This window comes from Schistocerca cancellata, chromosome 1, assembly GCF_023864275.1.
Source record: "Schistocerca cancellata isolate TAMUIC-IGC-003103 chromosome 1, iqSchCanc2.1, whole genome shotgun sequence".
Taxonomy (NCBI): domain Eukaryota; kingdom Metazoa; phylum Arthropoda; class Insecta; order Orthoptera; family Acrididae; genus Schistocerca; species Schistocerca cancellata.
The window spans coordinates 460,646,104-460,659,487 of NC_064626.1; the positions used below are offsets into that span (position 1 = coordinate 460,646,104).

General features: G+C 46.0%; 1 protein-coding gene across 1 annotated transcript in view; it reads right to left on the reverse strand.

Annotated features, from left to right (window-relative positions):
- Window positions 1–13,384, reverse strand: part of LOC126177043 (carboxylesterase 4A-like) — a 388,219-nt gene that overhangs the window by 14,974 nt on the left and 359,861 nt on the right. The window contains exon 12 of the mRNA XM_049924282.1: window positions 12,980–13,200. Coding sequence (XP_049780239.1) covers window positions 12,980–13,200 — 221 coding nt within the window. The remainder of the gene's footprint in view (window positions 1–12,979; window positions 13,201–13,384) is intronic.

The following is a 13,384-nucleotide window of genomic DNA, read 5'->3' on the forward strand; positions in this document are numbered from 1 at the left end:
TCCAGCAGGGATACGACTTCCTCAAATCCTGCCCTGATATGAGATCCATCCTTCAAGAAATCCTCCCCACTCCACCAAGAGTGTTTTTCCGCCGTCCACCTAACCTTCGTAACCTCTTAGCCCATGAAATCCCCAAACCACCTTCCCTACCCTCTGGCTCCTACCCCTGTAACTGCCCCCAGTGTAAAACCTGTCCCATGCACCCTCCCACCACCACCTATTCCAGTCTTGTAACCCGGAAGGTGTACACGATCAAAGGCAGAGCCACGTGTGATAGCACCCACGTGATTTACCAACTGACCTGCCTACACTGTGAAGCTTTCTATGTGGGAATGACCAGCAACAAACTGTCCATTCGCATGAATGGACACAGGCAGACAGTGTTTGTTGGTAATGAGGTTCACCCTGTGGCTAAACATGCCTTGGTGCACGGCCAGCACATCTTGGCACAGTGTTACACCGTCCGGGTTATCTGGATACTTCCCACTAACACCAACCTGTCAGAACTCCGGAGATGGGAACTTGCCCTTCAGCATATCCTCTCTTCTTGCTATCCACCAGGCCTCAATCTCTGCTAATTTCTAATTTCAATTTGCCGCCGCTCATACCTCACCTGTCTTTCAACATCATCTTTGCCTCTGTACTTCCGCCCCGACTGACATCTCTGCCCAAACTCTTTGCCTTTACAAATGTGTGCTTGTGTCTGTGTATATGCGGATGGATATGTGTGTGTGTGCGAGTGTATACCTGTCCTTTTTTCCCCATAAGGTAAGTCTTTCCGCTCCCGGGATTGGAATGACTCCTTACCCTCTCCCTTAAAACCCAAATCCTTTTGTCTTTCCCTCTCCTTCCCTCTTTCCTGACGAGGCAACCGTTGGTTGCGAAAGCTAGAATTTTGTGTGTATGTTTGTGTTTGTTTGTGTGTCTATCGACCTGCCAGCGCTTTTGTTTGGTAAGTCTCATCATCTTTCTTTTTAGATATATTTTTCCCACGTGGAATGTTTCCCTCTATTATATATATATATATATATATATATATATATATATATATATATATATAAAAAGAAAGATGATGAGACTTACCAAACAAAAGCGCTGGCAGGTCGATAGACACACAAACAAACACAAACATACACACAAAATTCAAGCTTTCGCAACCAACGGTTGCCTCATCAGGAAAGAGGGAAGGAGAGGGAAAGACGAAAGGATTTGGGTTTTAAGGGAGAGGGTAAGGAGTCATTCCAATCCCGGGAGCGGAAAGACTTACCTTATGGGGAAAAAAGGACAGGTATACACTCGCACACACACACATATCCATCCGCATATACACAGACACAAGCAGACATTTTCAAATGTCCTTTCGTCTTTCCCTCTCCTTTCTGCCGGGCGCGCTGGTGCGCCGATGGCAGCGAACGTGTTAAAATACTTTTCCTTTGTCACCATTTATGTTGCATATTATTCACTCAAAATTTGTCAGTGGAGGCTTTCTGCTGTCTGTTTCAATTATGAAGGAGTGTGTAGCTTTCTTGCACATTTCATACCACCTGTACATTTGAATGTGGTTTTCTTGCCCATTTTTAGGGTTGCATACTGCAATAGGTAAAAATGAAACCCTTATAGGTTCACTTTATTGTCAAGTTTGTCAATCTGTTAAGACTCCTTTTTCTCACAAGATGTTATAGATATTAAGTTGAAATTTACATCAAGTACTAAGGTCTATGGTTCCTTGGTAGTAGAAAACATTTAAGCTTATAAGTCAGTCTCTCAAAAGATATGGTCATTTGAGTCACATATTTGCAAACTCACTTGTCAAAATCTACAGGGTGCTTGCCATTGGCCCAGAATTATGAAATTACAATACAAGTAAAGCAGAAATCAGGAAATTGGCAATTTGTAATTGTATAACATACAATTTTTTTGCCATTTCTTATACATCTGTCTGTCTGTCTGTCTGTCTGTCTGTTAAGACTCCTTTTTCTCAGGAATGGTTAGAGGTATCAAGTAGAAATTTATGTCGAATACTAAGGTCTATGGTTCTTTGGCAGTGTAAAACATTTAAGCTTACAAGTAGTGCAATCAAAAGGTACAGCCATATGCGTCAAATATTTTTATACCTCCAAACTCACGCATTAAAAACCATACATGAACTACCCTTATACATGATTAAGTCTGTATGGAACTCTCAGAATGCAAATCCTTTTTGTACTTCCATATCTTTCTTCTTTTCCTCCCTTTTTTCTTTTCTTTTCTTTCTTTTGCATAAGAAAAATAAAGATTTTGACTGATACTAGTCAGTGCAGTAGCCACCTGAAATGTTGCTGGAGGAGCACATTGGCACGGCGTGTCACGAACGGTAGTTGCAAGTAGAGTCCCATCCACCAGAGGGCACGCGAGAATTCGGACACGACCTCTGCCGGGATAACAACATCAACAACAACTCCGGTAGCACGGGCCGTGCCAAGTCAGTTAACATCGGGCATGCCTAGGACACAGTCCCGGTCTATGCTTAGTGAAGTGCGACGTAAACGTGAACAGTGTTACTACACAATTGGCGACGAGTAGGGTCGTTCTTTCACGTGTTGCGTCGTTGTTCCGGTTTCGCAGCTTCTCCACGGCATGGAGGATTTGGTGCGGGTTTTGGTTGCGCAGCAGACGGACCTCATGGCCACCATGAAACAAGTGCTTCCGGCATTGCTCTCCACACTGTCTGCTCCAGCGCCGTTCCCTCCTCCCTTTCCCCCGTATGACGAGACGGCGGAGGATTGGGACGCATATGAACATCGCCTTCGGCAGCATTTCCAGGCGTTTCATGTTGCCGATGCGGAGGTATGTTGTGCTCTCTTCTTGTCTTGGATATCTGCCTCGCTGTATCAAGTTTTGCGGCAGCTAGCGCCGTTGCAGGAACCCTCGTCCTTGTCTTTTGACGCATTGTGTTCATTGCTGTCTTCATATTATTGCCACCGCATGCACGTTGTGGTGGCTAGGGTCGAGTTCTATCAATGCAAGAAACAGCCCCATCAGTCTTACCGGGCGTGGGCCACTACCCTGCACGGTCTTAGTCGCAAGTGTCACTTTGTCACGGAGCAGTCGCGAGAGTCGTATGCCCACGTTATGGTACGCGACGTCATTGTTCGTTCGGCCCCTGATAGGGAGGTCCGGCAACGGGCCCTGCAGTTAGAAGACCCTTCCCTCGAGGAAGTCATGTCCATTGCTCAATCGTATGAAGTCTCTCACGCAGCAGGTCAACAGCTGGAAGCGTGGTGCGACGTCGCGGCGGTTCAGGGCGGCGCAGCCACGTCCACTGTGTCCGGGGTGGACGACGTGCGAGCAGTACAATCCGGCCGTTACGGCCACTTCCGCACGGCGTGTAAACAGAATTCCGGCCACCGGCCCCTGTTGCCGTCCTGTGCGTCGTGCTATATACATCATGATCGGTCAGAGTGCCCCCAGTGTTGGGCCGTTTGTCGCAAATGTGATAAAAAAGGTCACATTGCTAAAGTTTGCCGCTCAGCCTCAAAAGAATCGAAGGAAGCAGGTACAGAGGACATGGACATTGACATTCAGGAAGTTTCATCGGGCCAGGCTCCCGACGCATTGGCACGCAAACTCTTTATCGAGGTGTCGGTTCGGTCGGGCCAGTTACAACTGCAAGTAGATACGGGCGCGGCAGTTTCTTTGTTGAATGCACAAACTTATTCCGACCTTGGATCGCCCCCATTGGCGCCAGTTTACCAGCGTCTCCGTGGTTATGGTAAACAGTTCATTCCCCTACTGGGTCAATTCACTACCGACATGACATACAAATCAGTCACTCGGCCTATTATTTTTATTGTTGTCAGTGATGCGAGCTCCGCTAACCTTTTTGGCCTGGATGCCTTTCAAGCTTTCGGTTTTTCTATCACTGACACCATACAGTTGGTCTCCGAAGACGTTCCCTATCAATCATTGGACTCTTTGATCTCAGACTTTCCAGATATTTTTGAGGAGGGCCTGGGGCGTGTTTCAGATTTTGAAGCTCACTTAACGTTGAAGGCGTCGGCTCGCCCACGTTTTCTACGTGCGAGGCAGATCCCCTTGGCTGTCTGCCCTCAGGTAAAGGAAGAGCTAGACTGGCTGACAGCCCTAGGGGTCGTTCTTCCCATTTCTTCCAGTGATTGGGCTTCGCCCCTCGTTATTGTAAGGAAGCCCTCGGGAAAATTACATCTTTGTGGCGATTTCAAGGCCACCATTAATTCCCAATTGGTGGTGGACACCTATCCTTTGCCTCGTGCTGATGAATTGTTCTCCGCCATGGCGGGAGGCCAATATTTTTTGAAAATCGATCTGTCGGAGGCTTATCATCAGATACCACTTGATGAGGACTCCAAACGGCTGGCGGTCGTCAACACCCCGTTTGGCCTTTACCAATACCAGCGGTTGGCCTTTGGAATATCCAGTGCCCCGGCGATATTCCAGCGTTATCTTGAGCATGTCACGTTGACAATCCCTCATTGTATTAATTACCTGGATGACATAATTGTCACAGGCCGCAGCACGAAGGAACACTTGCACAATCTTCGCACCCTCTTTCTCAAATTCAGGTCTGTGGGCTTGCGTTGCAACCTGCATAAGTCAACCTTCTTCCAACCGTCCATTGAGTATGTGGGCTACACCATCTCTCGGCACGGCATCCAGCCACTAGGAAGTTTGGTCCAAGGTATCGTCAACCTTCCTCGGCCCGCTTCATTGAAAGAGTTACAAGCTTTTTTAGGCAAGATAGCCTATTACCACCGGTTCATTCCCAGGGCTTCCACTATAGCCCACCCCCTGTACTGCCTTCTGCGCAAGGGTGTTCCTTTTGATTGGTTGCCTGCATGCGAGCGAGCATTCACCTCGTTGAAGGGCCTCCTCACGTCAGCCCCTTGTTTGTCTTCTTTTGATCCCCATAAGCCGTTGGTCCTGGCTACAGATGCTTCGCAGTATGGGGTGGGGTTGGTCCTGGCCCATCGCAACGCAGATGGTTCCGAGCAACCACTGGCGTTTGCGTCTAAAACGCTTAGTCCCGCGCAGGCCCATTACTCCCAGGTGGAAAAAGAGGCTTTGGCCATTGTCTACGCTGTTACCAAGTTTCACCCTTTCTTGTATGGCACAAAGTTTCAATTAATCACTGACCATAAGCCGTTAATATCGTTATTTGGCCCCGCCTCTCAGATTCCGGATAGGGCGGCCCACAGACTACAGCGCTGGGCTTTGTTCCTCTCTAAGTACCATTATGACATTCATTTTCACCCAACAGGACAGCATGCCAACACCGACGCTCTTTCCCGTCTTCCAGTGGGCCCAGATCCTACGTTCAATCGAGAGGAGATTATGTGTTTTCATTTGGATGTGGCGTCCTGCCAAGCGGTTGATGGCTTCCCGATCACTAGTTCTCGAGTCGCCAGGGAAACGGCAGCTGACCTGGTTCTCCGGCAAGTAGTTCGCCTCATTCAGCAGGGGTGCTCATCCCGACCTCCGGGCCGGGCCTTGGACCCTCTTCGTAATTATTTTCTTCTACGAGACCGCCTCTCGGTCTTGGAAGGAGTTCTCCTTCTGGCTACCAATGATACAGCTCCTCGCGTGGTTGTTCCTGCAAGTTTACGAAGGGAGGTCCTCACGTTATTACATACGGGGCACTGGGGTGTTTCCCATACTAAAACTTTGGCTCGCAGACATGTGTACTGGCCCGGTATTGACAGAGAAATTGAGCACTTGGTGGCCGCCTGTTCCCAGTGTGCGAGCCAACAAGCATCTCCCAGGGCAGCGTTCTCTTCATGGCCGCCGGCAACCCAAGCATGGGAACGTGTTCACTTCGATTTTGCGGGCCCGTTTCTCAATGGCTTTTGGCTCATTGTCATTGATGCTTATTCCCGATTCCCATATGTGGTTTGCTGCTCCTCAACCACTTCAGAAGTTGCAATCCAGGCACTAGCAAAAATCTTTTCTGTGGAAGGTCTGCCAATCACCCTGGTCTCGGACAATGGACCACAGTTTATTTCGCAGACCTTCCAGGATTTTTGTAGGCGCTTCGGTATTCGGCACGTTTGCTCTCCCCCCTTCCATCCACAATCGGATGGGGAAGCCGAGCGCATGGTGCGCACATTTAAGACGCAGATGAAAAAGTATGTGCACGAATTTCCTGCAGAGGAAGCATTGACATTTTTCTTGACGGCTTACCGGACCACACCAATGGTAGAACGCAGCCCCGCAGAGCTCCTCCATGGGCGTCAACCTAGGACTCTGCTGCACCTTCTCCGGCCTGGTCCTTGCCAGTCTTCACAAAACGGAGTACCTGGCTTTCCACTGGTTATGTTGGTCTGGGCCCATGGGTTTGGTCGCAATCCACGTTGGATACCGGCGGTGGTCCTGCGCCGAAATGGCCGCCAGCTCTATACCTTGCAGGCGAGGGACCGGGTGGTACGTTGTCACCAAAATCAGCTATGTCCACGTTCGGGCACCCACCCTCCGACCTCTCGGACACCGGCTTCCCCATTGCCGGCACCTGTGTTGGTTTCACAGGTGACATTACCTCCTCTCTCCGCTGTGACTCTGCCGCACTGCGATAGTTCTCAGCCTTGGCAGCCTCCAGTAGCTCCAGCACCGGCATCGCCATCGTTCGAGATGCCCCAGCGAGAGCCAGCTCCCCTAGCAGGCCCGGTTTCTCAGGAGGCTGGTTCACCTGTGGTCGTCCCTTCCCCATCGTCCCTGCCACTGGGTCTTGCCCCTCCCGAGGTGGAACAGGATCCGGAGTTTGACAGCTTGTCGCCTGTTCTGTCCCAGGCTCCAGTTGTGGGATGACGGGGGCCTCTTCGTGTGGGTCACTTCCAGCCGTATTCGAAGGTTCCGGCTCGAGGTTTGGCAGATCCCCTCGACTACGGCCTTCCAATGGATGTGGAGGTCATCGCTCCTGCCCGACGCTCCACCTTCCGACGCAGTGGATCACAGGGGCTTCACTCCCCGAAGGAGGAGGAGTGCAGTAGCCACCAGAAAGATCGCGGGAGGCGCACATTGGCACGGCGCGTCACGGACGGTAGTTGCCGCAAGTAGAGTCCCGTCCACCAGAGGGCATGCGAGAATTCAGACACGACCTCTGCCATCATAACAACAACAACAACAACAACAACAACAACTCCGGCAGCACGGGCCGTGCCCAGTCAGTTAACATCGGGCATGCCTAGGACACAGTTCCGGTCTACACTTAGTGAAGTGCAACGTAAACGTGAACAGTGTTACTACAGTCAGGAAATAGTATTATGTTGAAAAGGTGTGATGATTTAATATACCATGCCCAGTTAGCAACACTGTATGGATTTTTTTCCCTCCTTGCAGCTTCAACACATGACCCACAGTAGGTGCAATGGCTTGCCCCAGCACGTCAACCTGCCAACGCCCACAGTGCATGGGTCATACATTCTCTATGCCGCTCCTACCATTAGATGGAAGGCTTTACATAATTTATCGAAGCACCTCTAAGTACTTCTTCATTCATATAAGGTCAGATATTAGTAATATATTGAAGGAAATAGCTGCAATACTAATCGGCACAACATCCCTACAGTTCTGCACCACAAATGAATTGCATATTGCTGTGCATGAAACTACTAACTGTACCTTGGAACTATGCCCAGAACAAAAGTTCTCTTGGACCTTCTTCATTACGGAACTGAGCGGACCAATGGTAGTAATTGACTTTCTACAGTACTTTCACCTCTTACCAGATTTAAGAAATGCAGTACTACTACACTATGATATCCAAATGACTTATCCTGGGGATTTTGTACTGATGCCTCCTCGTCTACCAGAAACTAACTCATGCCCCCTTGGGCATCAGCACCACAGTGATACATACTCCAACAACTATCAGAGTGAATTATCACTTGGCACTACCTCCACCACACCCACTTTGGTCAGGCATGCATCATTGCCACGGTGATCCACAGACACACCATCAATGATGCCAAACACACTGCACCAAACACAGGTCAGTGTGGTGCACTCTGCCTCTCTCAGCACATCAAGAGTGTTCCATACCCTAACTGATCACTCATGAGTGAAAGTTAAGCAATGTGCCATCTGAATTGGTAGAGTGTACTGAATCCTCATGACCCCCAGTCCACTGGTCTGAGAAAGAGCTCTATAATTGGCACCCATTATGGGCTGCAAAAGCAGCAGTTGATGAAATATTACAAACAGGGATAGTGTGCCCTTCAGACAGCCAGTGGGCTTCACCAATCACTTTTGTACTGAATCAGAATGGTTCTGCGAGACTCTCAGTTATTACAGAGCTCTCAATGCTTGAACCATACATGATTGTTATCCCATCCTGAATATTCAAGATTTTACTCATTCTCTCTCTAGTGCAGCTATTTTCATCATCATCAATTGCAGGAAAGCTTACCTCCAAATATCCATGCGCCAAGATAATGTCTCTTAAGACAGCAATAATGACACCATTTGGACTTTTTAAGTTTCTTTTCAGACCTTATGGTCTGAAGAATGGGACTCGAACTTGGCACTACCTGGATGATATCCTGATATTTTCTGCCATCCTGCATGAACACAAATGGCATCTCAGACTAATTCTCATGCCCTTCAGAATGCAAGCGTGTTCATAAAAAAGGATAAAGTACAATTGCAAAAAATGGAAGCAACCTTCCTTCGACACATACTAAATGCTACAGAAAACTCATCTGACATGACGTACTGAACACTTTGGATCAAGGCTACTAGGTAGAAGCAGTGTTTCTTGAGTTCTGAAAAGCATTCAACTCAGTACCACACCTACACTTACTGTCAAAAGTATGATCTCATGGGGTATCAAGTGAAATTTGTGACTGGATTGAGGACATTTTAGAAGGGAGGACAAAGCATCTTATCTCAGCTGGAGAGTCATCGTCACATGTAAACATAACATCAGGTGTGCCCCAAGAAAGTGTGTTGGGACCCTTGCTGTTTATGATATATATTAAAGACCTTGCCAACAATATTAATAGTAAAATCAGGCTTTTTGTAAATAGTGCAGTTATCTGTAATGAAGTACTGTCAGTAAAAAGCTGCATAAATATACAGTCAGATCTTGATAAGATTTCAGCTTGGTGTGGCTATTTGTTCTAAATGTTCAGAAATATAAAATTTTGCTTTTCACAAAATGAAAAAAACATAGTATCCTACACCGAGCGAGGTGGCGCAGTGGTTAGCACACTGGACTCGCATTCGGGAGGACGACGGTTCAATCCTGTCTCCGGCCATCCTGATTTAGGTTTTCCGTGATTTCCCTAAATCGCTTGAGGCAAATGCCGGGATGGTTCCTTTGAAAGGGCACGGCCGATTTCCTTCCCTATCCTTCCCTCGCCCGAGCTTGCGCTCCGTCTCTAATGACCTCGTTGTCGACGGGACGTTAAACACTAATCTCCTCCTCCTCCTCCATAGTATCCTACAACTATAATATCAATGAGTCACTTTTGGAATTGGCCAACTCATACAAATATCTGGGTGTAACAATCTTTAGGGTTATGAAATGGAATGATCACATATATTCAGTCATGGGTAGAGCAAGTGTAGACTGGGGAGGAAGTGCAACCAGTCCACAAAGGAGACTGCTTACAAGTCTCTTGTGTGACCAGTTCTAGAATATTGCTCAAGTATGTGAGACCTATACCAGACAGGACTTACAGCAAATACTGAACATATGCAGAGGACGGCAGCACAAATGGTCACAGGTTTGTTTAATCTTGGGAGAGTGTCACAGAGATACTGAAGGAACTGAAAGGGCTGACTCTTGAAGACAGATGTAAACTATACCAAGAAAGTCTATTAACAAAGTTTCCATAACCAGTGTTAAATGATTACTCTTGAGATGTACAACAACCCCCTACCTATCACTCACATAGGGATTGTGAGGATAAGATTAGTATAATTACTGCATGCACAGAGGCATTCAAACAATTGTTCTTCCCACGCTCCATATGTGAATGGAACAGCAGGAAGCCATAATAACTGGTACAATGGGCCATACACTCTGCCATGCATCTCATGGTGGTTTGCGAAGTATAGATGTAGAGGTAGATGTAGATGTAGAATCAAATCCACTTCAGAATGAATGGGTCTCATTGTGCAGTTACCACTTCTGCGGAATTACCATGAACTATCCTGCTTTCTAGGGATCATAAATTTCTATCAGTAACTACTGCCAAATGTGGCAGCAATACAAGCCACTCTCATCACTCTCTCACCAGACTGAAAAAAAAAAAAAAAAAAAAAAAAAAAAAAAAAAAAAAAAAAAAAAAAAAAAAAAAAAAAAAAAAGAGTGGACTGTCAAAATGTGAGAAGCACTCAGATTATCCAGAGATGGTCTGGCTAAAAAGTGATGACTTTGGTACACAAAACATCTGACGCATACCTCACTGTTATAGAAACACTAGTGATTCAGCCACTAGAGTGCTCTTGCAATAAGTTGTGGTTGGCAAAGCACAAACACTACACTTCTTCTCCAAAAAATCACAGCCTTGCAGTTGAAATGGTCTGCATTCATGAATTATATGCTGTTTATGATGTAGTTAAATATTTTAGAGGAAATATTGAAGAAAGATATGTTGTCATCTATATGAATCATGAGCCACTTACAGATGCTATACAGCACCCCTCAAAAGACATTAGCCCTCTTTGCTTCTATTATCTCTATCTTATAGCACGATGTACAGTGGACATCTGCCAGCTGCATGGTGTTGACAACATAGCCGCAGATTACCTTTCATAGGTCAATGTCATTTCTCTACAACTGGAGTATGACCTATTAACAGAAGAACAGAACCAGGATGTGACCATCACAGGTTTCCTGAAAATCAATTCCACCAACCTTCACAAAGATTGGTGGACAGCCCTGGGACCAACAGACAGATACTATGTGATGTACTCTGAATTTGGCCATTAGTTGCCACATCCATATGCCACACAATTTTCAAACAATTGCACAATCTGGTGCAATGTGGTGTTGAGCCAACAGTACAGCTCATCACTTAATGCTTCATATGGCCGAACATTAAATGTGACTGTTGCACCTGGACTCCAGCTTGCCCGGCATGTCAGCACAGCAAAGTTGCGTCTCATACAGCCTCAACTAGGTCACTTTGATATACCATGAGCATGATTCTGACACTTGCATTTAGGTCTCATAGGCCTCCTCCTGGATTCAGAAGGGTATAAATACTTACTATTAATTACTGACATAGTTTCTTGTTGACTAGAAGCAGTCTCAATGAAAGACATTACAGCAGAGTCAACAGCTAGTGCATTTATCCATACTTGGACTGCTAGATTCAGCTACAGACTGATCAAGGAAGACAATTTGAGTCCATGCTATTCGACATGCTCTCCAGCCTCTGTGGCATTATGCACAGTCATATGACAGTGTTTCAGCCCCAGAGTAATGGACTTGTTGAGAGATGGCTTAGAACCCTCCACGTCAAACTCATATGCCATGGAGGGCTGTGGATGGAAGCTTTGCCAAGGATACCTACTAGGTCTTTGCATGGCATTGAAAGAAGATCTATACATGTGACTCTTCAAGCTTCCCTGCCAGGTATGTTGTAAACAGTTTTCACAGGTTTGCCACTGGATGACGTTGTGCAAATCCCACAATATTTCCTCAGAGCAACTGTCCAACATCTTCAAGTGGTTGAACCTTGCTGGTGGCTAGGTATGACTGCCATGACCTAGCACCAGCAAGGTTCAACCACCTGAAGATGTCAGACAGTTGCTCCAAGGAAGTATTGTGGAATCTACTCAACGTCATCAAGCCACAAAACCATGAGAACAATTTGCAAGATCTGCACAGATCATTAGCATAAATCTTATGCGGAGAGTCTCTCATCCTTCCGGCAGAATTTGTTTTACTGACCGAGCCACTGAACTAGCAGTTCTGAAAGTTTTTGTGCACAGGGCGCTACGTAATGCAAATTTTTAACGCTATAGTGCAATATGATTTGGCCAGCTTTGCAGACATCCAACTCAGGTCTGAAAGAAGTTGTAAAATGGACATGCAGAAAACCAACCTGGACCCCAAGTGGCCAGTCAGCATCACACTTAACATACAAGGCTTTGATCTTGACGATATCACTGCAATATTTGTAGACAATGACCTGATAGCGGATGCCATGTCCTGCGGACGCTGTGTTATGCTCTTCAGCCAGCCACAACACAGTTGGTCAGTTGCACTTGTGCTGTCCCATCTCATTCAGTGATGCCAGTCATCCACTGCTCCTCCCAGTGCTCCGCACTATGGGGTTGGGGAGGGAGGGGGAGTGGGGTGGGGGTGCCACTCTGGGACATTAGCTTTGCTGATATCTCTGAACTCATACAGTGGAATAGGATACCTGTGTGGAGGAGAGACTCAGCAGTTTGTTTTAGAACTTGTGACTCTGTGGATGTATTGTATGATGTACAATACAAAATAAAGTATTATTGTCTCACCAGTGTGTTGTCTTTACTATAGGCATGTTTCCTGCCCCCAGTAGGCAAATCTATCACATGTATTTAGAATGACATGCACCATTCTACTGCAGAGTATGTCACAATGTTGCATTCCTGTCATTCTCCTCAGCAGTGAACAATAGCACACTTGATGCCAACATCTGCTGCATGTTGCTTTCATGGCGCTGAAATTTTAATGGCCATTTCTCTTACACATGCTGCACCTTGATGTTCTTATGCATCCTTTATTTTAACACTATGGCTCAACACTGATAAGATATTGCTTAATTTACATCATTAATCACAGAACTGAAGATCTGTACTGTTAACAGGCCTACTGATATTTATGCTAACAAACAACACATTTAATAAATGTGTACGCAAATATATTCTGAAAAATGCGTAAAGGGGTGAACATTAATCAAATTGAAAAACTGCGGGAGTTTATAATTCAAATGTGTATGTTTAAAATGTTAATTTGTGATGTATATACCTGTCAAACCTGATCGTGGTCCAGAATCATAAGCAGAAGGTGGAGACTGACCCATACTGCCAAGTTTAGGCAATAACTTGTTCCAGAAAGCAGCTGTTTTTGCAAGGTTTCTAGTAGTGCCTACAGTGTTTCCAGCTGTCAGAACACGGCTGTATATGTCATCAGGTGTTGCTCTCCTCCATGGGAATGTGTAACTGTATGAAGTTTCTTGAAGAGGGTTTCTGAAACAAATAAAACTGCTAGTAGAAGTTGAATATTATTTGTTGCTAGAAATATTTATTTAATTTAATACATATTCTATGGATCTGCAGTATTATTGTGTTTCTAGAAGGTGCGATAAGTCAGCATAGCTGTTACAAAGAATATAAATAATTGATGAACATAATATTTAACACACAATAATTA